Source organism: Rhinatrema bivittatum, chromosome 9 (assembly GCF_901001135.1).
Source record: "Rhinatrema bivittatum chromosome 9, aRhiBiv1.1, whole genome shotgun sequence".
Classification (NCBI taxonomy): Eukaryota; Metazoa; Chordata; class Amphibia; order Gymnophiona; family Rhinatrematidae; genus Rhinatrema; species Rhinatrema bivittatum.
Window position 1 is genome coordinate 12391171 of NC_042623.1, and position 27251 is coordinate 12418421.

A 27251-nucleotide genomic window follows, 5' to 3' on the forward strand; every position below is an offset into this window, starting at 1 on the left:
TATGTATGTATGTATATATGTGTATGTATGTATGTGTGTATGTATGTGTGTGTGAATGTATGTGTAAGTGTGTGTAGGTGTGTATGTATGTGTATGTATGTATATATGTGTGTGTATGTATATGTATGTGTGTGTATGTAGATGTGTGTGTATGTATGTATAGGTGTGTGTGTATGTGTATGTGTGTATGTATGTGTGTGTGTATGTATGTATGTGTGTGTATGTATTTGTAAATGTATGTGTGTATATGTGTGTGTATGTGTGTGTATATGTGTATGTATGTGTGTATGTATGTGTGTGTAGGTGTATATATGTGTGTGTGTATGTATGTATGTGTATATGTATGTATGTGTGTGTATATGTATGTATGTGTGTATATGTATGTGTGTGTATATATGTGTGTGTATGTATGTGTGAATATGTATGTGTATGTATGTATATGTGTGTGTATATATGTATGTGTGTGTGTGTATGTATGTGTGTGTGTGTATGTATGTATGTGTGTGTATGTATGTATGTGTGTGTGTGTGTGTGTATGTGTGTGTGTGTGCTGCTGGCCTGCCACTGCCAGGAAAGAGCTCTGCTGCAGCTGTCCCCTTCCACCCTGTGGCCCCCACCTGAGGCCTCCCTGACTGACAGCTCGGCAGACTTGGGGTGGTTTTTTTTCCCTTTAACAAGTATCCCGCCTCCCCTCCCACGTACCACCGAGTAGCCGAGTGGCGGACCTGCTAGGAACAGGGGCTCGGCTGTGCTTGCCGTTGCCACTTTTAAAATGTTTACATACTTTTCTGATGGTCCACGGAGGCAGAAAAAGGCAGACAGGGCCGGCGCCCTGGCACGGGAACCAGACAGAGTGCCACTACAGAAAGCAGCTCTGCAAGCCACAAGTGCTCGCTTGGTCAGGCGCCAGAGCGCGAGGGAGGCAGCAGGAAACAGTGAGCTTATGCGGCACCTGCGCCTCCCCGACAGAGGAAAACTGCACCTTTATTTCCCCCCAGAGGGGTGAGGTTTGTAAACACTGAGGCAGGCGCAAGGGGCAATGGGTGGCAGACACAGTGGGGGGCATTTTTTGCCGCCTCAGGCAGCTGCCTCACCTTGCCTCATTATAGAACCGCCCCTGATAGCCGGTCACGGGGCAGAAAAGAAGAAATTGAAAAAAAAAAAAAGATTTGTGGACTTGTTAGTCCAATCCTCCTCTCTCCCCAAAAAACCAGTCTGTAACTAATATTAGGCCAAGTGCCTAACTCCTCCTTTCCCCAAAAGATTTCAAAACTTTTTTGTTAAGGAAGCAGCAAGAACTCTTTCCTGGCCACTGGGAGTGAACGTAAGCCCGGCTTAACCCTGCCTTGTGTCAAGGTCACGAGAATCACGAGAGTGCGATCCAGCGCTTGGCAGCGAGCACCGTATTCTGTACACAGCAAGGAGGTTTCAGAGCGCTGCTGAGTCGGACTTGGCAAACGGTCCCGAAATGCAACCCACTGGGTTTTCAGTTTGTTACTTAGATTAAAAAAAAAAAAATTTAACTATCTATCTCTCTCCCAGCAGATGAACAATACGGCTCCCTAAAACTTAAAAGATTTTTATTTACAAAATGTATTTCTAAGGAGCAGGGTAAGAAAATGTAATTTAATGTTCACCTTAGGTAATTTTGTGTCTTATTGTTCATGGCAATTACCATAAATCTGCATATCAATAAGGAAGAACAGATGTCAGTTGTTACACTTGCGCTTGCCAATCAGGGCCTGTTAAAAAGTGACAGATGGGCGGTTATAGATGGCTCTCGTAAGACCTATTAGCACATTCACTGGAAGTTTCTGCAGAAACTGCCGGCACAGCCGCACACGCGTTTCTGGGAGATCTGCAAGCGTGAGGTTCACATTTCAGAAGTTTTTCCATGCCGTCTCCTTATAGATTTTGTACATTTTCTCTTCCCTCAATCCACAGAACACCTTGCCTGGGTCTCATTCTTACAAATTTAAGCCCGGTCGCTCAAAAACAATGCAATGGGTAATGTTTAAAAAAAAAAAAAAAAAAAGACATTTAGGGGAAAACATTCAGATAAACAAATCTGGCTAACTAGCCAGGTATAGTTATAGCAGCGCGGTCGGCTACCTTAAAGTTAGTGGCATGGGCTTATGCAGCCAACGTTAGGCCAGGTCAGCGGCACGGCCACAGTTAGCGCGCGAGTTAACCGGCTAACTCTGAACATCTGCGTTTCTGCTCCTCCCCGAAATTGCCTTCTGCCGCCCCCCAGAACGCCCCCGACTTATCCGTCTAAATTTAGCTGGATAAATCTCTGAACGTGCCTGTTAAAAGGATAACTTTCTGGTTATGTGTCTAAATTTAGCTGGATAAATCTCTGAACATGCCTGTTAAAAGGATAACTTTCTGGTTATGCGTCTAAATTTAGCTGGATAAATCTCTGAACGTGCCTGTTAAAAGGATAACTTTCTAGTTATGCGTCTAAATGGCTTTAGAATATGGAACTCTTAATATTTAGTGTATTTGGGCAAAAAATAACCCCAAACAACCCGTCAGTAACGGCCGATGCTGTGCTATCGTGTACGTGAACGGGGAAACGCGTGGGCTGGACTGCGTGAGCGCGCTTCTTAGTGACGGGGAATTGAGCTTTCTAAACTTCGGCATGCTCACTTTTCTTTTTCATACAGGTAAGCCTGGTGCGTGGGAGCTGCTCACCAGCGCAGAGGGAAGACGTGCGAGAACGAGAGCACGCTCTAGCACGCCAGTGCAGAAAGGGCTCCTTCAGATGAAATGCACCTTTTCTGCCTCGCACTTCAGCCTGAATTTTCACCTCTCACTGCAGCGAGGAGCTTTGCGGGCAGAAAATGCGTGTTCTTTAGCGGGAATACTGCTCGGCGCCCTTGCATGGTAATCCCATGCAAAATGAGGGCATTAAGCAGAACTCCCCGATGCAAAAAAAAAAGACAGCGTCTGACCAACGCACCTTCTCTAGCGCTGGAAACGTAACTCCTGAGTCAGGGCTGGAGTTACAATTCCCGTGCTATGGGAAAAATAGTAAAAACGTTTAACAATGTAAAGAAAAAAACCAAAAAATTCTGTAACTCTCTGGGTAAGTGCCAGCAGCCGTTGCCATTTAACTGCATAATCACGGACTTATGCAGCTAAGTACTGATTTATCTGGGTAAATTGCGGTGGCAGCCATTACCGCTGCCACTTAGCTGGATAGAGACAGACTTATTCGTCTATCTGGCAGCAGGAAGCAGTCGCCAGATAAATCAGTGCTCATCCAGCTATCGGGTGCAGGTCCCTGCTACTTAAGCTGCATAAATCGGTATTTATCCGGCTAAGCGGCAGTGGCTGCTGCTGCCACTTGCACAACAGCTGTCAGGGGACTGCACCCCTCCCTTCCAGAGTTAAAATGTGCATTCGGCCTTTCCCAAACCCACAATTGCAAGTTTTTGCATCTTTTTAAATTCCCGACGCATTATCACACTGCATCAGAAGTTAAAAAAAATAATAATCTGGGCGTTAAACGTGTGCTAAAAACCGGCACACGTGTTCTTAGCACCCAGATTACCGCATCGGCCTGTAGGCGAGGATGTTGAAAGTACGGAGAGTGTGAAGAAAAGCCGACATGACTGCACGTTTAAAATCAGTGGTGGATTTATACCCCGGCTGCGGACAGCTGGCTGCCTCTCCCCAACTCAACTCCGAAGTCTCGACTGGCCCCGATGACGTGTGTTGGCCACTGGGGCTTAGCTCTGCTGAGAGTGTGGCACTGCGCTGGTGCCTCCGCAGCCCACCCCTGCTGACGGCCCTGTACCCAGGCAGAACGGATGCCCCGTGGCGATCGCCTAACCCTGTCTATTGGCGAGTCTGCATATATTCGGGACCGTATCTCTGCTGTGTCATCAAAGATCTTCAATTTGCAGTGTGAGAGGACACGGTTGGAGACAGAAGGGAGCGTGCAAAGGGCAGGCACAAGGAGGACATTGTCTGCCATGATCCCGAAGGGCAAAGGCATCTGACCAGGCAGTGGCACTCCTCCACGAGCACCCTGTAAGCACAGGCACCGCAATGGCTGCACCACACAGTCTGCCGCCATCTCGAAGCTCACAGATATGAGCCACGCACTTAAACCAAAATAATTGTTCAGCTGAAAAATGTTATCAGGCTCAGACTGCTCTTCACCTTCAAGCCCCTAAGTGCCCACAGTGACCTTTGGCAACACTAACAGTGCCAATGACGGCAAAGACCCTGGTCCTCTGGGAAGTTCATTGCTTGGAAATACATTTGCCTTATGTCCGGCAAGCTGCATCATTTCTGTAAGTGCTCAGGCGTGCGTCAGTGCGCCGTCTCTCGTCGTCTTCTTATATCCCTCTATCCTTCTTTCCCCCCATTTCACGTCGCCCGTCCTTCTGGTGCCCTGCAGCCGCAATTTAAAGCACTGTGAGCAAATTCTGGCTGCTGCATCTCAAAAAAAGATATAGTGGAACCAGAAAAAGTACAGAGAAGGGCGATCAAAGTTATAAAGGGGATGGAACGGCTCCCCTATGAGGAAAGGCTGAGGAGGTTAGGGCTGTTCAGCTTGGAGTGGAGACGGCTGGGGGGGGATATGATAGAGGTCTTTAAAATAACGAGTGGAGTGGGACGAGTAAACGTGAATCACTTCTCCCCGTGCTGATACCCGAGATCCCTTTTCATAAATTCTACAGACACACGAAAGGCTGAAAATCTATTTTTAGAAAGAAAAATAAAAGACGGAAATGTTTGCCAATGAATTTCAGAGTTTTCCCCGATTCCTGCCTCAGGAAGCTGCGGGGCCGACGTCTTGACTTACTGAAGGGGCGCGAAGGTGCCCAACAGTGCCAAAGGGCTGGCGAAAACCTAAAGCCGGCACGGACAGTTGTGCAGGGTCATCTCCCATACAAGGCTCGGCCTTCGCTTCTCAGAGCCTCAGTTTAGCACTGTCACACTATCTACCTTCCCTTCATTAAAACAGGCTGGGATTAGCAAGTGTAACCCCCGTCTCGGGAGGGCATTAAACAGTGCTCAGTTAGCAAGCACCTGCTAAACAGCGTGGAGGGCAAGCGTCCCACCTTGTTCACTGGGCGCGTGCTAAATCCTCATTTGCATATGATGCTCTCCTTCGTGCAAAATTGTTGCGAGCTCACGCTTTAACGTGCACGGTAAGGCCCTCCTGTATGGCTTGTGAGCTTTAGGAGAAGCCTACAATTTTGCGTAATATTACACGGAGCGGGAGACGTAGACAAACACCAGCATCAGACCAGTAACATGGGCCTACGTTGGGTTCACGCTGGAAGGAGGAGGAAAAAACCCCCAACGCATTGGAGATGGCGTGCAACGGTATAAGGTGACTGGTTCATAGTCATTACGTCAAAAAAGAAAAGACCGTTAAGAGCTAAGTGCACCAGTTCCCACGATTTGGGGTTTAAGGGGAGTGTAAGGTTTTTTTTTTTTGGTCTCACTGAACCAGAACGCGAATGATCTTGAAGGTGGCTTTATCTGACGCTGTCTGCAGCCCCTTGCGTGGTAAGAGACAGTTTATTGGAATTTATAGCATTGTTTGCCTGTCTACGTCACCGGTTGCATGTAATATTAAATGAGATTGAGGGCTTCTTCTAATTAGTTGTGTTTGACATTCAGAGAAGAGGTTTCTGCTGTCGGCCTGTGAGTCTCACCGTGCGTGCTACGGTTCATGGCACAGGCCCCCATAATGTGCTGCGGTCGCTCTGGGCTAAGCTATGACTGCCCATTAATCATGATAAAGCTCACTTCACTAACAGGAATTGCTCTGCTATCCTGGAGATGTCACCTAGCACCTGGGAATGCATTATAAATATCTCCTCACGCCAGATCCCCCATCGACTTCGCATGCTTAATGGCAGTCACTGGCATGTTTAAGGTCTTCTTTTGGAAAATACTTTTCAGTCATTGAAAACTATTGATTTAATTTCCCTATGACAAATCCATCATCTCTGCTCGCGCGACACCATTGCATTTCTGGGAGGCAGGTGAAAGTTACTGCCTTTCCTGGAGTATTTTTAATTGTGCCTGTGGAGCAGTAATGAGGAGGTATTAATCAGGGAGCTGTTACTCCCTCTCTCCCGGATTTCTTATGGTGGCCTACGTCCACCTAATACCAGGACTATATCCCCAAAGAAATGTAGAAAGCAGGGCGGTAACGAATGAAAACGAAGAATAAAAGTGGGAGAAAGAGAGAAAACGGACGACAGACAAAGAAAAGCAGACGTGAATGTCTTCTCAACTGTAGGGACGCGTGGTGGCACATGCAGTATCTGAGGCCACAGAAAGTTCTTCAGATACCTCACAGGCAAAATATAATGCACCAGAACAGCACATTCTTCATCGGAAGGGCGTATGAGGGCTCGGGAGTAACGGAAGAAAATATTTCTTCACGGAAAGGCTGGGGGATATACTGAATGGCCTCCCAGTGCTGCTGGCGCTGGCCAAAGCATGAACAGAATTCAAGAAAGCCTGGAACGTAAGGGGGAAAGCCAGAGGTGAGCTTTGGTCTCTGTGGTCCGAACAAGAATGGAATTTGGGCACCTGAACAGTCCTCACTCGCGAGATGCACCAGCACTGAACTCCGGGGCATGCTTGCAGCGTGGGGCACCCCATCCTTCCCCGGGAACCTGTAAACAGGAGCAGAGCATCGACAGGAAATCGGTATCCGCAGAACAACTTAATGGGTTATTATGCACAGTAATTTAATGAGCCGTAGCAGACACGGTGCACCCCCTCCCCCCCGCGTCCAGTCAATATCGCTAAACCATTAGAACATATGAAATTGCCATGCTGGGTCAGACCAAGGGTCCATCAAGCCCAGCATCCTGTTTCCAACAGAGGCCAAACCAGGCCACAAGAACCTGGCAATTACCCAAACACTAAGAAGATCCCATGCTACTGATGCAATTAATAGCAGTGGCTATTCCCTAAGTAAACTTGATTAATAGCAGTTAATGGACTTCTCCTCCAAGAACTTAGCCAATCCTTTTTTAAACCCAGCTACACTAACTGCACTAACCACATCCTCTGGCAACAAATTCCAGAGCTTTATTGTGCGTTGAATGAAAAAGAATTTTCTCCGATTAGTCTTAAATGTGCTACTTGCTAACTTCATAGAATGCCCCCTAGTCCTTCTATTATCCGAAAGTGTAAATAACCGAGTCACATCTACTCGTTCTAGACCTCTCATGATCTTAAAGACCTCTATCATATCCCCCCTCAGCCGTCTCTTCTCCAAGCTGAACAGCCCTAACCTCTTCAGCCTTTCCTCATAGGGGAGCTGTTCCATCCCCTTTATCATTTTGGTTGCCCTTCTCTGTACCTTCTCTATTGCAACTATATCTTTTTTGAGATGCGGCGACCAGAACTGTACACAGTATTCAAGGTGTGGTCTCACCATGGAGCGATATAGAGGCATTATAACATTTTCCGTTTTATTAACCATTCCCTTCCTAATAATTCCTAACATTCTGTTTGCTTTTTTGACTGCTGCAGCACACTGAGCTGACGATTTTAAAGAATTATCCACTATGATGCCTAGATCTTTTTCCTGGGTGGTAGCTCCTAATATAGAACCTAACATCTTGTAACTACAGCAAGGGTTATTTTTCCCCTATATGCAGCACTTTGCACTTGTCCACATTAAATTTCATCTGCCATTTGGATGCCCAATCTTCCAGTCTTGCAAGGTCCTCCTGTTATGTATCACAGTCTGCTTGTGATTTAACTACTCTGAATAATTTTGTATCATCCGCAAATTTGATAACCTCACTCGTCGTATTCCTTTCCAGATCATTTATATATATATATATATATATATATATATATTTATATATTGAAAAGCACCAGTCCAAGTACAGATCCCTGAGGCACTCCACTATTTACCCTTTTCCACTGAAAAAATTAACCATTTAATCCTACTCTATTGTTTCCTGTCTTTTAACTAGTTTGTAATCCACGAAAGGACATCGCCTCCTATCCCATGACTTTTTAGTTTTCGTAGAAGCCTCTCATGAGGGACTTTGTCAAGCACCTTCTGAAAATCCAAATACACTATATCTACCGGTTCACCTTTATCCACATGTTTATTAACCCCTTCAAAAAAATGAAGCAGATTTGTTAGGCAAGACTTCCCTTGGGTAAATCCGTGCTGACTGTGTTCCATTACATCATGTCTTTCTATATGCTCTACGATTTTGATCTTGAGAATAGTTTCCACTATTTTTCCCGGCACTGAAGTCAGGCTCACTGGTCTATAGTTACCCGGATCGCCCCTGGAGCCTTTTTTAAATATTGGGGTTACATTGGCCACCCTCCAGTCTTCAGGTACAATGGATGATTTTAATGATAGATCAGAAATTTCATTTTTGAGTTCCTTCAGTACCCTAGGATGCATACCATCCGGTCCAGGTGATTTGCTATTCTTTAGTTTCTCAATCTGGCCTACTACATCTTCCAGGTTCACAGTGATTTTGTTCAGTTCATCTGACTCATCATCCCTGAAAACCATCTCCGGAACTGATATCTCCCCAACATCCTCATTAGTAAACACGGAAGCAAAGAATTCATTTAGTCTTTCTGCAATGGCCTTATCTTCCCTAAGAGCCCCTTTAACCCCTCGGTCATCTAGTGGTCCAACCGACTCCCTCACAGGTTTCTTGCTTTGGATATATTTTAAAAAGTTTTTATTATGAGTTTTTGCCTCTATGGCCAACTTCATTTCAAATTCTCTCTTCGCCTGTCTTATCAATGTTTTACACTTCAGTTGATAATGCTTATGTTTTATCCTATTTTCTTCAGATGGATCCTTCTTCCAATTTTTGAAGGATGGAGCATGACGGTAATAGTTTTGCCTTCCTTCCACCTTTCTTAATGCGTGGAATACATATGGACTGCGGCTCTAGGATTGTATTTTGAAACAATGTCCAAGCCTGTTGAACACTTTTAACCTTTGCAGCTGTATCTTTCAGTTTTTTTCTAACTATTTTCCTCATTTTATCAAAGTTTCCCTTTTGAAAGTTTAGTGTTAGAGCTGCAGATTTACTTATTGTCCCCCTTCCAGTTATTAGTTAAATTTGATCATGTTATGATCATGCTGCCAAGTGGCCCCACCACCGTTACCTCTCTCACCAAATCCTGCGTTCCACTAAGAATTAAATCTAAAATAGCTCCCACTCTTGTTGGTTCCTGAACCAATTGCTCCATGAAGCAATCATTTATTACATCCAGGAACTTTATGTCTCTAGCAAGTCCTGATGTTACATTTACCCAGTCAATATTGGGGTAATTGAAATCTCCCATTATTATTGCACTGCCAAATTGGTTTGCTTCCCTGATTTCTCTTAGCATTTCATCATCTGTCTGACCATTTTGTCCAGGTGGACGGTAGTATACTCCTATCACTATACTCTTACCCAACACACATGGGATTTCTACCCATATAGATTCTACTGAGCATTTAGACTCTTGTATGATCTTTATCCTGTTGGACTCTATACCCTCCTGGACATAAAGTGCCAAACCCCCGCCAAATTGATCCTCCCTATCATTGCAATATAATTTGTACCCTGATATAGCACTGTCCCATTGGTTATCCTCCTTCCACCACGTTTCTGTGATGCCAATTATGTCAATCTCATCGTTTGCTGCTATACACTTTAACTCTCCCATCTTACTACTTAGACTTCTGGCATTGGGATACAGACATTTCAAAGTGTGTTTTTTGTTTGTTTTAACAACCTGCTTTTCAGTTGTTTGGGATAATTCGGTAATCATTAGCTTTGGTGATTTTTTACATATAGGCATATGAACTATGTTTGCTTTTGATGGAACCTCTCTGTTGGGATGCCCTATCTCTCCTGTTTCATTAGTATCCTTCAAGGATACATTTCTCCGAACCATGCACTGCTGAGTGACTGTCGGCTTTCCCCCTTGTTCTAGTTTAAAAGCTGCTCTATCTCCTTTTTGAAAGTTAGTGCCAGCAGCTTGGTTCCACTCTGGTTAAGGTGGAGCCCATCCTTTCGGAAAAGTCTCCCCTTTCCCCAAATGTTTCCCCAGTTCCTTACAAAGTTGAATCCCTCTTCCTTGCACCATCGTCTCATCCATGCATTGAGACTCTGGAGCTCTGCCTGCCTCTGGTGACCTGCGCATGGAACAGGAAACATTTCAGAGAATGCCACCCTGGAGGACCTGGCTTTTAGCTTCCTACCTAGAATCCTAAATTTGGCTTCCAGAACCTCTCTCCCACATTTTCCTATGTCGTTGGTGCCCACATGTACCACGGACAGCCGGCTCCTCCCCAGCACTGTCTATAATCCTATCTAGGATTATAGACAGTCTGCTCTTTGGGGATCTCTTCCTTATTCTACCCGCAAGAATTGGGTTAGGAGTTTATTCAGCCTCCACTGCCTTATACTGTGGACGCTGCCTGTCCGTTTTACATAAAAATGAAAGGATATTATCAGAGCTGTGTTTGTGCTCTGCCTGTTTCACCTCTTGTGGGACTGTGGAGCCCTCTTCGCTCTTTTAAAATAAACACATTAAAACAACCTCTCTCTGCCCAATGGCTGTTCCCCACCGCAAGCCCCTGCTGTTAGGGGAGGCATTATAGCACAAATGTAAATAAATAAAACACACGGGACGTGCATGAGAACGGCTTCCTCTCTGAACATGCAACCGGACATCACTGTGATGCACAATCTCCATCTGCCTGCTTCAGTCTGCTCTCTCTCCAAAGTAACATTTTGGCTAAGTCGGCCAGAGATCCGAGGGTGATCCGGCAGCGATACGCATGTACGGCCCATCTCACGCTTAGGACTGTGGTGGACGTTTTGCATATGTGCCCCTTTTTCTCTGGTCAATCCGCAAGTCGCATCAAACTGCAGGCGTGCAAGCTTCCTTGTTCAGCTGAGTCAATCAGAATGCGCAACAGGGCCCACCCACAATAATAAAACAAGCTAATCAAAGACTTCATTATTTGGGCAAGTTAAACAGCGGGCACCTGTCTTGTTTGCCACCCCCCCCGGCTTCCCCCCCGTTATTCTACCAAATTAGATTAGATTTGTCTGTCTCCTTCTTGAGCCGAATCCAATAGGATGCGCTCGCTATCAGGCAAAGCAGAATGGCGCGCGCATGCCTCACTATTCAATCCATTTAACAAGCAGCACACGTGTGGCACATGCTCACGTAGGGCCCAATGCACTAAAAGGGTTTCTCTCACACTTTGGGGGGAAATGCAGGGTATGTGGGGCCTGTAAGCACACTCGTGCGTCTCGGTGCTCAGGTGAGTCAGCGCAGTGGTACCCAGAGCATCCTGGATGGGTGGTGGGGCCTGGGGGACAGTGGTTTCTACCCTGAATCATACAAGAAGCATTAAGGGAGAGTGTGAGTGTGCGCTGCGGCCCCTTCCTCTCCAGGAGCACACTGGGGGGGACGGACCTCATGCCCACCTCTCCCCTGGCATCTCACCTGCTATAAGCGGGCACAGCTGGAAACGACTGCCAAAACTCGTCATAAGCTCCCCACAAACACAGAGAAAATAACCCCAATAAAATGACAACAACATGTAAACACGAGCCAAAAGAGAAATGAATTTACATTAAGTCTGTGGGGTGGTGGGGGTGATTTTCTCTATAGGGCAAAAGAAGGTTTTAATTTTTTTTTTGTTTTAAACAGCAGGAAATAAACATTCAGAGGTTAAGATTCAAAAGCTATCCATCTACATGGCAGGTTTTGGGATATTCAGCCGGTTATCCGGCAGATCACGGCGGGATACGATCGCGCTCCAGGCTCAGCGGGGAGGGGGGGGGGGGGGGGGAGTAAAAGGGTCGGGGTAGGTGGAAAGAAAGATTTTATTTTTAAAAAAATGGGGACCAGGAGCAGGAAATTGGGGGAGTGGGGGGATTTACTGCCAATGACTCAGGGCACTAATATATACATTTTAAACATGAGAGACGGGACAGGGACCGCAGGGCCTTTGGCTCAGAGGTGGGTGGGAGGTAGAGGACAGGTTTGGGCCTGCAATGCAGTTTCTTTTTTTAACCAGGAGCGCTACGTAACCAGATATATTGTTTTGAGTATCGCTGGTTATCCGGTTAACCATAGCGAATAGCTTCATATATAAGCAGCGATATTTAAGAGAATGTCCAATTACGTGTAAAGTTAAGTGGCGGAGGTTAGCCGGAGGATTTTATCCCACCCAATATCCAGGACATGGCCTCACGGAGACCAAGCTAAACTGCGCAGAGCGGGGACAGCGTCAACCTTACGGCCAAGGCGGGTTCTGCGATGTCAGCTTCATCGGGGGGAAAAAAGCCAGAATTTTCTTTTAATGCACCGCCTAATACAAAAAAAATATACTGAAGGGGTCTGCTCACCTGCTTGCCCTATAAACGCCCCCCCCCACCCCTGTGCTCAAAAGGGGAGGGGCTGGGGGTCAGGACGGGCTCTGAGAAGTTACCCCCCCCCCGTGGAGTACCCGGGCACACATTTTACCTGCGCTCCCTGTAGTCCCCTGAATTTTTCAAAGGGAAACTTGGGGGGGGGGGGGGGTGAGGGGGGGCATGCGGAGATCAAAGGTACCAGAGATTTTATAAACGACCCCCTTGGTTGCTGTGACGTGGATACTGAGCGAAGGTCCTGTCACTTCATTCCCAGCACTGGACCTGTGCCCTGAGCATTTTCCCCCCCCAGACACAAAGGGAATTTCAAAGGGAGCAGATCCCCTGAGACTTTGGGATTTAGGCAGCGGGACTGGTCCCTTTTGAAAAGAGACTGGTGGTTAAACTTCTGCCTCCTAACCGTGCAGCACAAAAGGCTGAATTTCGGCTGCCTAGGTTTAGGTGAATTTTCTGCTGCAACCCGGCCGGTGGGATCCAGTTTTCAGCCACAAAATTTGGCCGGCTAGGTCGGGCACTGGGCCTTTAAGAACAGACCCTGAAAACTGGACCCCCCCCCCCTCCCCGCCGTCTAAGTACATCGGGCCCTCCGTCTCGGACCCCGTTAGGCCCATTCTGGATTTTCCACCGAGGCCAAAAAAAAAAACCCAAAGGCGCCGCAAAGCCTGGTTTGGGCCACAGCGGGCTAGAGAGGAGAAAGGAAAGCCGGTCCTTTCAGTCGTGCCCTCGCCCACCCTGCCCCCTTCACTCACCTGCCATTTGCTGGATGCCGCTGAAGGCGCCCAGGCTGCTGGAGGACGCGGCCTGCTGCAGCAGCTGTGAATTCAAGGGAGGGGAGAAGCAACAAGGCATTAACAGTCAAACAAATTCAGCTCCTCGCTGCCATTCCCCTGCCGGCTCCCTCTTCTCTGCTCCTCCATTCTCTCTTGCTTTTTTTTTTCTTTTTTGCCCGCCAGTGGACGGATGGTCCCCAGGGCCGGGGCTGTAAATCCATATTAATGTCTCATCTCTATTAGGGAACACAGGCGCACTTCAATAACATCGCGGCTTTAAAACAATTAATCAATTTACTCTTTTTAAGAACCAGGTGTTAAATCCATTTAAAGTAACATAGCATGACTAATTATAACCCTCGGTAGGCCTGGTACTTACCATAACTCATCCTTGTCAATCATGGCTTGATTTTATCACCATGATTCAATTTCCTAGACATTTCTATGTATCTGGCAGGCGCACACATTCATAAGCTACAGCCGGACTTGCACAGGTCTGAGACAGATTTAGGGGGCCCCTCCAGGATGTGGACACCGGGAAGGAGGGAGGGAGCAACCCAGCAGGAGGGAGGGAAGGAAATCAGGGGAGGGAGGGAAGGAGGCAGGGAGGAGGGCAGGGGCAGCGCTGGGAGGAAGGAGATAGGGGAGCGGTGGCAGTATTGGGAGGAGGGAATGAGACAGGGAGGAGAGCAGGGGCAGCGCTGGGAGGAAGGAGATAGGGGAACGGTGGCAGTATGGGAGGGAGGGAAGGAGGCAGGAGCAGTGCTGGGAGGAAGGAAATAGGGGAGCAGTGGAAGTATCAGGAGGGAAGGAAGGAGGCAGGGAGAAGGGCAGGGGCAGCGCTGGGAGGAAGGAGATAGGGGAGTGGTGGCAGTATTGGGAGGGAGGGGAGGAAGCAGGGAGGAAGGAGATAGGGGTGTGGTGGCAGTATTGGAGGGGAGGAAGCAGGGAGGGAGGAGATAGGGGAGTGGTGGCAGTATTGGGAGGGAGGGGAGGAAGCAAGGAGGAAGGAGATAGGGGAGTGGTGGCAGTATTGGGAGGGAGGGGAGGAAGCAGGGAGGAAGGAGATAGGGGTGTGGTGGCAGTATTGGGAGGGAGGGGGAGGAAGCAGGGAGGAAGGAGATAGGGGTGTGGTGGCAGTATTGGGAGGGAGGGGGAGGAAGCAGGGAGGAAGGAGATAGGGGAGCGGTGGCAGTATTGGGAGGGAGGGGGAGGAAGCAGGGAGGAAGGAGATAGGGGTGTGGTGGCAGTATTGGGAGGGAGGGGGAGGAAGCAGGGAGGAAGGAGATAGGGGAGCGGTGGCAGTACGGGAGGGAGGGAAGGAGGCAGGAGCAGCACTGGGAAGAAAGAGTATCGGGAGGGAGGAGAGAGGGGAGCGGTGGTAGTATCGGGAGGAACGAGTATTGGGAGGGAGGAGTGGGATGAAATACTGCATCTAAATTTGATTTAAATATTGTAACTATGTTATGGAAAAAATGTCTGCGCCAAGAGGGAATATATCACGGGAAAAGTCTGCACAACGCTCGCCTGTGTGAGGAAAATGATGAAATAAACTGGGTCTGCTAAACACCTGTGCGGAGAGTTTCTTTCCCTCTTCCTCCCGGCTTTCCTGTCCTGACTTTTCATTCTCTTTTTTCATCCAATTCCTGACTTTGTCCTGGGTCTTAGTGCTAGTTTCTTTCTCCACAGTTTTAGCCCTCCCCTCCCCCCTCCGCACCCTTCCCTCTCACCTCCAACCCGCTTCTCTTCCCTCATCCACCCCCCCCTCCTTCCTCCATCCCTTCTCAGCCCTTTATCCCTCTCCTATCTCTGCCAGGTCTGAGGCCTTCCCTCCCGGTGCCGTCACCGCTCAAACCCCTCCCCCTCCCAGAGTCTCCCCGGTGGTGGCTGCGGCAGTCTCACTGTCCCCTGTGTTGGTCCTGGCCCCCAGACCCCCCCCCCCCCAATGAGCTCTTTCTTTACATGAAAGGGCAGCAGATGCTTGGAAGAATCCACCAGCCAGAGTGCTGGCAACCAAAACTGCATGGAAGTGATGCACATGCCCTCTCCGGCCTGGGGGGGGGAATGTCTCCCCCCCCCCCCCCCAAGTGTCACCCTCAGTGCTGCCCTAGGGAGGGGCTGATGCAGCAGCTGCCGTCTTACCTCCCTCCCTCCCTCCACAGTACACCTCACGGAGCAGGAGGCTCAAGCTCAGGGTATCAGCCCACCTATCCCCAGCTTTGAATTGGCTTCTCACATTATCACAGCCGAGACTGTAAAAAACAGCAGTGATAACACTGGTGTGATCTCAGAAAGCAGCCTGAGCAGATCAAACTCCCACCTTATCATCTGCAATTAATAAAACTCTTGGTCTTTGTCCTAATAGGAGGGCAGAATGTCTGCCTCATGCTCAGCCTTTCAAGGCACAGAGAGGAGGAAGGCAACAGGATTTACCTGACAGCCTGGAGAGCTTTTTCCTGTGTGACAAAATTATTAGCACCCATTGCAACCACCCTGACATTGCAAACGATCAGCAGGGGTCATGGGGGTTACAGAATGTGTCTCAGCTTTCTCTCTTCCACCACTCCTCCCCCCCTCCTTCCAGCGATGACCCTGGCATTCTTCTCCTTCCACCCTCTCTGATTCCAGCACTCTCTTTGCCCCCCCCCCCCTAAAGTCACAGCTCCCCGACTTGTGCACCCCTCGCTCTGCTCTCAGCCGAGTCCTGTCCTGCTGCAGCCGCTCTCCCAGTTTCTCCCCACATGCTGCCCTGCACCGTGCGTGCGTGTGTGTGCTCCAGGCTGACCCCTCCCCTCCCGATCCCTTGCAGGCTTCCTGAAGGCGAGGGCCGGAGCTTTCTTGGGCTGATACACATTCCGTCTCCGGGTGGTAATGTTCGGTGGCTGGGCCTTTTGGTTCACGCCGCGTTTTCATCGATACTCACTGCCAAGTACTGCGGCGTGAGCCCTCCGAGGCCTGTCAGGTTGCCCCAGGTTGCGTTGTTCAGCTGCTGCATCTGCTGGGCCAGCTGCTGCTGCAGGCGCCTCTGCTCCTTGTCCTTCTGGGTATCGGCAAACTTCACCACTATTGGCGAAGCGCAGCCCTACAAGTGGACACATTGGAGAAGGGAGACATGATGGCAAATACAGAAACGTAATCCTTGGGTCTCAGCCAGACTTAGAAGAATGACCTGAAATCCCCCCACGTTTGGGAGATTCTTGCTCAATAAAGATGTACTTGAATGGCATCAGGGGCACTACGCGGCTTCACATAAACTATTTAGAAATAAGGCTACCACTTGTTTTTCCCCTGCTACCACCTCCCATCTTGTACCACTTCCATCTGAAATCAAGGGACACGAGAACCTCTTTAAAAGAAGTCTGCAGTCCAATTTGACAAATTCACACAAAATCCACGGATTTGTCAAATTTGTTGGCAAGCCTTTTTTTTTTTTTGGAGTACGTCCATCACTGGCAAAAATCAGCAGCTGATCGTGGAAACCCGCCATGGACCAATGCAAAATCCACGCTGAGGTTCTGCAGAACATCAGAAATAAGAAAACGTCAGTGGATTCTGAGGATGCCAAACCCTGCTGACTCTGACCTGGTTCAAGCTTGATTCAAACTAGCTTGCACTTCCCTGTCCATAAGGTCAGCTGGAACCTGGTGGCTGCTCGGCGGGGACAGGAGGACGCAGAGCCGTGCTTCTCCCACCCTACCCTGTTCTCTCGCCACTTCACCTCACTGGAGTCCAGCTTTAGACACCTGAAACTCCAGTGGGGCTTTTTGCTACTTATGGAACACTAAACCAAACCTGTGTTGTTTTTTTTCAGCGGGCTTTCTTTCCCTCCATCCCCACCCTGAAATCTTACTTCTTTTACAGAATCAACGATCAGCCTTCACTTTCTGCTCCCCCCCTAAATGTACTCCAGGACATAGCTTCAGGGATATTTAAGGCTCCAGCTCGGGATACGATGGCGGGAGTTGTTGGTGCCATTCTAAACCCATGGGATCTGGCGGTGGTAAATGGCAGCACACAGCTCTCTTTTCTATGCCATCCTGGCCACTAAAGGTCTGTGGTTACCCTTGGCCAGGTGCACGCATCACCTGTGGTGATTCAGAGGAAGCCTAAGAATGGCACACACGCTCTACGACTTTTATATAAAGCGGGCATTCTGTAGCACCTATGCCCCCCCCCTCTGGTTCTTGTCGGTTTTGTGCTTCCAGCCACCCCATGAACCTTTGCTGCACCCAACCAGAGGGACAAAGCAGAGATTTAGAAAAGTAATCCCATAATAGCACGGAAAATGACGTTCCTTTTCCTCCTGAGGGAATAAGAAGCTATAGAATAGCACTGTGCAGGCAGGGGGAAATAGCGCCAGATTCTCCCGCTACGATGGCCTTCCACACATTTTTCTCAGCTTCTAGCAAGCATAATGTCAGTGACAGCCAGACGAAAAGAATGCAGGTCCCCAAACTGAAGCATTAACTCATAGGCAAAGAACTCATCAAGGCTTCATATACAGACAGAATAAGGAACTGGGAAAATGAATAGCGAAGAGGCATTACTGCACCTTCCTCACTTCAGTTCAAACCGTGTACATCACTGTTAGAGAAAAATAAAACCCTTTCAGGGGGCACAGTGCTAGGACATAGAGGGTTTCACGGACCTCATCCTGCCTGGAAAGGTACACTGGGTTAGGCCTCTTCTCCAATATCAAGTCCAATACCGGGATCCTTCAAACAAGCATGAAGATGTGTCTTCACTATATCATTAAAGGTCCCAGAAAGTCATAAGAACAGGTGCCATGCTGGGTCAGACCAATGGCCCACGGAGCCCAGCACCCTGTCTCCAACAGTGGCCAGTCCAGGGTACTGGGAAGTACCTGGCAGATACCTAATTTCATGGCTAACAAGCTGTCCAAACCTGAAGAGAAGTTGCTTATAGCACAGTCATGCCCAATAGCCGACGTCTTCGTTGGCTTCTAAATCCTACTGCAACTCTTCATAGGGGACTGAACCCAAGAAGAAGAAATCCCGACCCTAAATCCCGATGTTCCTTCCTATGTCTTCCTCTTTGATCTTATTCTCCATCATGTGCTGGCTTCGTGTATTTTTAATGCGGTGCTGGGCAAGAGGTCACATAGTATCACTTGTTCAAGAGTACAATCAGCCGTCCTTGACCATTTTCTTTAACCTTAAAACTTCCTTATAGGAAGGCAATCACACTTTTTTTTTTTTTAAAGGGCATTACTGGAAATGAACACAGCAATCTTTTTCCACAGAAGGCTCGTTTTAACCATTGGCATTCGTTTTAAACATTTTTCTTTCAATCCGATACTGCGGTGGTGAGAACATAGCTTCTGATGCTCCTGTATGCCTGCAGTGACAACAGAAGAAAAGTTCACGCCGTCGCAGTACTGCTGAAATCAAAAGGCAAGCACCAGGAAGGGAACAGCATAGAAAAATGATTTCAAAACAGGTGCCATTGCTACAAATCACAGCCTCCTATGGTTAGTGATGCCGGTATTCATTTACAGTCACGATATTAAGCTAAAAACTTGCACTTGGAGTCATTTCCTGTCAATGGGGTTAAGTCCTCTTCTCAAACTCCATTTGTCTCAATCATGTAATGACGACATTTTTTACACCCGACTTAGTGATACTGGGTTATGCCATGGCAGACCCATATGCAAGACGTTCACCGAAACACACAACTGTTCCATGAAGTTACTGGTGTTTCACGGCAGAGCAACAAATCAGTGCTCAGTTTAATAGGGTGCTGTAATTCTCCAAAATTTGAATTTATTTTTCAGTATGACAGTACATCTCCCTTACAACAAGCCTCCGTTTCAGAACAGTATTCCCGTCTGGTTTATTACATACATGTCAGATATTGCTGGGCTCACGTAGCCAATTATCAGAGCACAACAGATGAAAGAATGCACCAGAGTAGTAGAATAACAAATCAAGCTATTCCCTGCATAGCAAGTATTTTCTCTATATTCCTGGTAAAAGACATTTTTAACTTTCCTCTTTGGACCAGACTTATTCGGGTTAATTTCATCTTTGAACTGAAAGAGTCAAAGTAACGAACAGGAGGTGGCGGGTGGCAGGAGCTCTAAACTGAAGCCCCTGAGATAAAGGAGAAGGTTTTTGTTGTTTTAATTGCCAGGAAGTAGCACACATTTGCCTTTAATTCTACTCTGAATCCTACCCCTCCCGCCAACACCAGGATAAGGGGGGAAGACCCATGGCCAAGGTGCTCAGCTTGGAAGCCGATACATTTCAACAAATTATCCAAAAATCTCTCTCCAACCAGGAGGCCCTAATTCACTCCCTTCCCCCCGTCTGCTCTGTTATTTCATTACTTCATTATTTTCAAGAAGGAAGAATTCTCAAAATGAATACTTTGCAGAAAAGAAGGTGTCATTACTACATAAGATCTGTTGTACAGTAACAAATTACTGCGATAGCGTCTAACAAAATGCAGTCTTAAAACAACAGAAATGTGTCAGAAGAGCAGACAATCAGCAACACCAATTACGGTCTTAAAAATAAGTTTTTAAAAGCACAAGACAACAGTAACATAGAAATTCATTTTTTTCTAGGTGAAATCTATTCTCAATATTAAGGCGCTCATCAGAGAGCTCCCAAGGAAAACACAAGTCATGAAATCAGTAGAAATAGCGTCAACATTGGAACAGCAACTTGATTGCATAATACATAATCTGTCATTATAAATGTCAGGGTGTTTCAAATTTTTTTTAGCATTAAACATGATATAAAAAATGCCAAGGGGCCCTCGCTATTGCTTTCTTCCCTTCTTAAGTGTCTGGATTTAGCTTTGGTTACAAAGCAAAAGTCAAATTTGTGAAGGAATGACGCCACCTAGACAGAATGCTTTAGTGTGCGTTGCTGCCAGCGCCCCCAAATATTCACACCATACTGGCTCCTCTAGTGAAGATTAAGATCCACCTTTACTCTTTGGCGCTCCGTTCTACCACATTAGTTGTCTTCTTTCTCTCCTCTTGACGGGAAGCTGCCTATGTGAGTTCCATCCCATTGAGAGGGTACCACTGTTGCATGACTGGGGAACCCCGAGTCCTTTGATGACACACAGACTGGTCTTATAAGAAGGGGTGTGTGGGGGGGGGGCAATGAAGATCAAGATTTCTCACCCGGTCACAAAGCAGGAACATCACACCCTCCATAGCAAGAGAGATGCATTGAACTTATAACCCATCCTCTCTATGACACTGCTATGGTCCCCGGTTTCTTGTATCAAGCTGCCGCATGGTTTTTGTTTCCTACTGTTAAGCAGCAGACTGGTTCAATGAATAATGAGAAACTCTGACTGCATTTAGCATTGGTCCAGTGACTGGATGATTCCGTGAACACTGCGCCATGTCATAACCTAGCCCCAGGCTTGACGTTCTGTTGTATTTGTCCAAGTGTCCCATCACTCAAGGAGCCATCTGGCCACAAGTGCATTCCACACTTTAAAGTAAAGAAACTAAATCCTGGCCTACTGCATACAATTTGAGGGCTAAACAAAAGCATTCCACACATCCCAAGCACTATTTTCTCCCCAATCCCCCACAGGACCCCATGGGACATCAGGGTGCCAGGCTGGCCCCTGAGGTGCTGAAGGCAGCTAGTGGGAGAAGGCAATGACTTTAAGAGTGTTCAATACTGCAGCGCCCCATCCAAGGAGACGGTAAAGCTTTGTACTGCAGGGTGACAAGATGACCAGGACTGATGGGGGATGTTTTTGGTTGGCCCAGATTCTTGTATTCAAATCTGGGATATGTTGTCTTGTTTTTCCAAGACTTCAAACTCCTCAAGTGCTCTGGTTAGTGGTTACAAAAAAAAAAAAAAAAAAAGGACATGATCGGAGATTAACATCCCCATCAGTCACTCAGACACCTGTTCACGCTAGAGGGCTAGATACTGCCTACCAGCACCCAACCCCCCTGCAATGGAGTCTCTAGCAAAGGGAAAAAGAATATGAACTTGGAGGCAAACTGGTTTGATTCGGGGGAGCCTTTAAATCCATAAGACGGGAACACAGACAGAAAATTTACATATAAAGACATCAGTATTAACAACACTGGTAGGCCAAAAAGCAATGTACGTTGCAAAAGTGAAGTAATCCAAATTACGAGGGCAGCGCCGTCCACAAGAAATGTACTTTACCAGCAACGGGGACTCCCAAGGACGAGGATAGAAATTATGCCCGTTACATGAAAAAATTCTGCAGATTTGGTCCTCTCTAAGTCTCTAGCACTGTTTTAAGGGGGCACTGGAAATAAATCTGGGATTGAAAAGTGTGGCACAAATGTCCATTGTTTGCTGGGATGTTGGGGAGGGGGGGGGGGGGGGGGAAGCCTATAGATACACAATCGTTCCTTATAGAAAATAGATGACAATCAGAGTGTGACAGTTTGCATGCACTGCGCTGAAAACGCTCTCTCGTGTTACACAAAACTATAAACTCATGGCTTACAACACGATGCCGTAAGGGTGATTTAGTAGCCAACATGCTTTTGGGAGACCACAGCAATGCAAAAAAACAAAAAGAGAGAGAGAGAGAGAGAAGGAGATAGGTAAGAAAAGTGAAAAGCATCCGTTTGCAAAACACTGCACGTAAGAGCACAATGCCAGTCACCAAGAGGACGTCCCATACACAGAGATACGGCATGCCCAGACGGGGATCCCTTGGGTCAGGAAGCCTTCATTCCTTGTGACGTTTTGTTCAAAATTCGGAAAGACCATGGCATCACAGACTGGAATGCGGAAAACACCCCTCCCTCCCTATACTACTATCTTTTTTTATGGGGGAGGGGGCAGGGGCAGGAGCTGTGATATCCCACTCCAAAAATGTACCTTCTTCACAGCCGTATTTTCACCGCGCTGGCGCTATCGCCATTCTCTGGAATGCAGTTTGGGAAGTGAAAATCTACTGGCGCTAGGCTGGCCTCGTTACCCCCGACAATCTCAACATGATTAGCATTTTTCTTGGGTACATGAAACAGAATAAAAGACTGGTTTGTTTGGGTTTTTTTTCCCCCAAAAAGTCTGCACATGCTGCATCAGCTGAGGCTAGGTCAGGGGAAGCATCCCCTTTCTGAAGTGGAAACGTATTTTCCGTGCGGGATCCATAAAAGCAATTACAAGAGGAGAGCTGCTCAGCCTGTAATTAGACAAATCGGCATTCCCAGACCAAAAGGAGTCCTGGCCAGCGAAGCCGCCAGCACAGGGAAAACTCCAGCCATGAAGCAGGAACAATGCTCTTTTTTATTTTTATTTTTTTTTTTTAACTTTTCCGAGGGGGCAAGGACGTAAATAAATAACATTTACAAATAAATTAATTGGGACCGTACCCGTTTTCAAGAAAGCACTTGAGTTTTTTTTGGGATATCTAATGACTTCAAGAAAAAAAATTCATTTTAACGCCAATTAATTCACATTTACTACATTTGCATATGCTTTTTGGATCCCTGGGCCTCTCGGTATGAAATGAAATTTAGTTAAGGGCAGCAAAAAAAAAGTTCTGCAGTACAAATGTAATTAGGGTTTCAAGAGGGGGGGGGGGGGGGAGGGGGGTTTGTAGAGGCTGCTCACAGTCAAACCCCTCGGCGTAGGGTGCAAAGCAGAGTCCGCTGCGGAGCAAGGCAGCGCTACTTCTCTCCATGCACGACTCAAAGGCAGATCATTTCAGAGTGGGTATCAACAGTCTTGATTTGGGAGTCTTCTTTGGCTAAAACCTTCTGTAAGCAGGTTAAACTGAAGTGTGGGTCGGAAACTATTGCATTCCACCCCCACCCACCCTGCGGGCCCCCCCCGCCCCAGGTCTATGGTCGTCATGTGAGCCCACGGCTTTCACCGGCCCCCCCGCCCCCCCCCCCCAAATCATTTCGCACCAAGGAAAGAAAGAAAGGAAGGAAGGGCGGATGATACGGTACCTCCATTGTCTGAGACTGATGCATAGCTTTGATTGCATTCTGTGCCATTGCCCTTGTAGAAAACGTTACAAACGCACAGCCTGTGGGGGGGACAAGGGGGGGACAGGGGGCAGGAAAGACAAAAAAAAAAACAACAAGACAAAAGGGTTGGACACTTGTTAAACCAACAACAGTCTACAAGAATGGCCACAAGACGACACCGTTCTCAGTAGTACAGAAACAGCTCTTCTGCTTGGGATGGGGGTGGGGAGGGAGTTGGTTGTGGGTTTTTTTTTTGGTACTCACAGTGCTGACTTGCTAATCCGACCATTGATGGAAAGGGAAAAAAAAAAACAAAAATGGGGACGTGTTCTTTCAGCCACAGGTATCTCACAAAACAGTCATATTACTTTTGTCTTTTTTTTTTTTTAAAGGATGAAGCGTTTTAGCATTTTTTCTCATTTTTTTTAAATTTGTTATATAAATTTCTTTTCATTTTCATCACATTTATGGCTCTCAATGCAACAAAACATATCATGCAAAACAAAAAAAAAAAAGGGGGAGATTTAAAAAAAACCCCAAAATGCGCTGCTAGAACCATACTGGAACGGTCCCATATTATGGATGGCACCACTAGCAACATTACCCAAACCTCAGAATTTCTCTCCGTAAAAAGGGAGACTGGGAAAAATATATCCAAAAAATGTAAAAAGTATACATAAATAAAAACAAAAAATGTAGAAAAATAGGTACCGTGCTTGGGACTTATCAGATTCCTAGAATTCGATCAGACGAAGATGCATCTCAGAGTACACAGCCCCGTCCCATCAAAACCCGAATGCTAACTTATCTTTTAATTTGCTTTGCTTGCTCACGATGGCATTATTTCCCTAGGTGCAAGGAAGAGAAAATCCAGCCACAGAACTGTGCGGGGCAAGGAGAAATAGCCAATATCTGCCAGGGCTGCGCTGGCACTTAACATGGGAAAACCAGTAGAGGCTGGCATCTGGAATCCCCCATGCCAGCACTGGGCATCGCACACAGGTAAAAATCCAGACCTGCATGGCCGATTGCCCTTTTAACTAACAAACGCTCTCTGTCTTTACTTATTTATTTTTTTAAATTTCCGTTTTATTCACTGCACACCCTTGGGCATCTGGAGGGAAAAGACTGTGAAATTAATGCAGATTCAGACTGATTTTTTGCAATAAAACTGGTTTGCACACTAGGCTTCGTCTCGCCAACTCTAAGGGCTGTAAAATTGCCCTGATTTTCAGCTTCTTTAGCCCTGCACAGTTTGAACTCAGGTCTCGGAGAATAATTTAGTGTTCCACTCAATTTCCTGAAAACATTATTATTGCTGCTTAAAAAGATTTCCAAATGAAGCCCATCTAAACACACAGAGCGACTTCAGCGCATTGCCATCTCTGAGCTAATGGCTGAAGGCTTATTGCTGGCAGCAGGTACGCTACGTCCCCTGTGGCCAAGGAGCACAATAAGCAGCAATTTTTTTCCCCCCACTTTGTTTCATTTCGTTTTTGTGTTCCAATAAACAACGCTTCGGTTTATTTAAATGGAATCCGAGAGACACTGCTTGTTCTGTTTCCCCCGTTTTGCCCTTTTTTCTGTGCCTGATTACCAAGTCAAGACTGTATTAACATCACAACTGAATCACAGGGAGAGGGGGGAATGCCTTGTTGACCCCTCTTCCCCTCTCCTTCCCCACTGGTGCCCCCCACACCATGCCATCTACTCATGATCAACAAAGCTAAGCGAATACCCAATCCATTCTCATAACCCGGGATCGCTTTGGTTACAAAATCTCTCCGCACAAGAACTGTACATCTTGCTTTCATTTACCAATAAAATGGCCTGAGTCGCTAAAATCTTTTCTCCCTTTCTGTGCCATGGGGAGGGGGGAAAGCTTAGTGACTCAGGCCTTAAGACATTAAGAAATCAGTTTGCTTAATGCAGTACAGTGCACGGAGCAGGATGCCAAAAGCAGGTGGCAAATTCATCAGCAGTGGCTCTACTCATCACACACTTTAATACTAACCTTCATAAAGAGCCAGAGCCACAGAGTTACTCATATGAGCATCTTATAATTTACAAGCTCCATGTAGGGAGTTTCATGTGCTCTGCATACAATCTTTCAGCAAAAAATGTGTAGTAGTAGTAGTAAGGGTAAATAAACAGTACCTCTGCTAGATTCCATATTGGCGCTGTGCACTAAAATTAAAAAAGGGTCCAAATTTACCATCAGACTCACATTTAAACTCTCTTAAACCCCTCCCCCCCCCCCCCCACGACTGCTCTTATATTAACAAGAGGATCTGGCACCAAAGGGCGGAGGTCATTCTGAGGTTGCTGTCTAGCAGACAGATCGGCAATAGTCAGTGAATAACATTGCTTTTAATTGCCAAGAAAACCTCTTTAGTCACTCGGTTTGACCCCCATTATCCAGGAGTCTGCACACGGCAGCAATTACCAAAGAGAGGTTAAGTACACAGGGAGAGAGGGGTAAAAATGTCAAGAATCAATGAGATACAGTTTATGCATTTACCACACTTTCAACCAGCTGGAAGCTGAGGGGGGGAGGGAGGGCTGTTGCAATCAATGGGCCCTGGGAAGAAAAGGTGTTAACTGGAGGATTCAGTGAGGAGGGGGACCCTCCCCACCCTGCAAATCATCTCAGATTTAAAAGTGACATGTCAATGGTTTCCAACGGCTTGGCTTCCACTGATGGGAAGTGGCCGCACCCTTACTATGGCAGCACTAGCTACATTCAGAAACTCAACTACCTGGGGTTTGCATTGTTCCCCCCCCCCTGCAATATATTTTATTTCTTTTATTCTCACCCTTTTCCCCTGTAATAAAAACCTTTGCACCTTTTATTATGACCCCCATCCTCCCCCGTTCTTAAAAACCCTCCTGCACCCGAGTCTGCTTTGTGAGGTGTTCCTCTTGTATTCGCTACCCATGTGAATAGGTCCAATGTCTACATTTGCTGTCCACGTGAATCTGTCCCACAGTTCCAGTTAGAAATGAGGCAGGAAACTGCCAGTGCTAAACTGTAACTCACAAGAGGGGCTGTGCGGCAGCAGGTGGGGTTTACAGAGTCTGTGCTATAAATCCAAACATTTCAAGGGCGACGGGCAAGGAATGATTGCCCATTCTCAAACGTCCATGCCATGGGTTGTGGTCCGTTCTGGTCAGGGTTTGCGAGTCTTTTCCATAGGAGGCTGGCCCCTCTCGCTCCCCTCACTCACTGCCACCGCCGAACACAAACACGCAAGAGAAGCACCATTCAAAGAGCTGGCGCCTATGACTGGTTCTGATGAGTTGCTATGAAAAGCATCCTGTGGCTGAGCATCTGGGGCTTTAAAGACCCTTTATCAATAATCGAGCCAGGAAGAACGCAAACTAGAATGAAAACATGCCATTAATCTGTTCCTAAGGAGGATCTGCTACAGAAGAACAAGACGTTAATAACGAGACATTGCTTTGAAGGTGGTAACAAATTTCAATTTGTCATAACTATGGCTTGCATTAAAGGATTCATTGGCAGCTCAGTCTATTAAGTGGGGGGAGATGAAGCAGCCCCCTTTCTTTTCAGTTCTCTACGAATATTATTCCAAATACTTAACGGTACCAAAAAGCCACTTATAAACGTGACTGGTCTTATCAGCTGCACTTCTGCAGTGGCAGGGGTCACCAACAGAAAGTAACGTGTACATTTCACTTGTATATGTAAGGTTGCCTTCTAATCCTCAGTAGCGGGAAAAAGCTTTCTCAAAGTAATTTCGACCTGCCGGCAGAATGGGGAACCACACGCCGTGAGCCTGCCTCTAATAAAACTCACACCTTCCAATATCCCAACAAAAATGTTTTCTTTTATTGGTTTTCTTTATTTATCCAAAGATTTGTTTTGAATTTACCTTGATTAATCATACTTTTGAATCAAAAATGTTTTATTGAGAAATTACAAAAATTATTATGAAAGGGGTTGTTGGTTTCATATATAATCAAATTACCACCCAGTAATGTGCGTCTTGTTATCTTTATAATCATTATCCGCCAACCTCCTTCCAATGTATGCTGTTATTTATTATATGAAAAATGTTT

The 27251-nt window shown here is 46.8% G+C and overlaps 1 protein-coding gene across 19 annotated transcripts in view; it reads right to left on the reverse strand.

The window, feature by feature from the left end:
• CELF2 (CUGBP Elav-like family member 2) overlaps positions 1-27251 on the reverse strand; it is a 653507-nt gene that overhangs the window by 71189 nt on the left and 555067 nt on the right. For 12 of the 19 annotated variants that reach the window (XM_029616663.1, XM_029616667.1, XM_029616660.1 and 9 more), the window contains 4 exons: positions 25326-25355; positions 23148-23227; positions 16125-16283; positions 13181-13244 (listed from right to left, as the gene is read on the reverse strand). In XM_029616663.1, the coding sequence (XP_029472523.1) occupies positions 13181-13244; positions 16125-16283; positions 23148-23227; positions 25326-25355 (333 nt within the window). The remainder of the gene's footprint in view (positions 1-13180; positions 13245-16124; positions 16284-23147; positions 23228-25325; positions 25356-27251) is intronic. The other 7 variants (XM_029616670.1, XM_029616672.1, XM_029616665.1 and 4 more) reach the window with 1 other exon arrangement.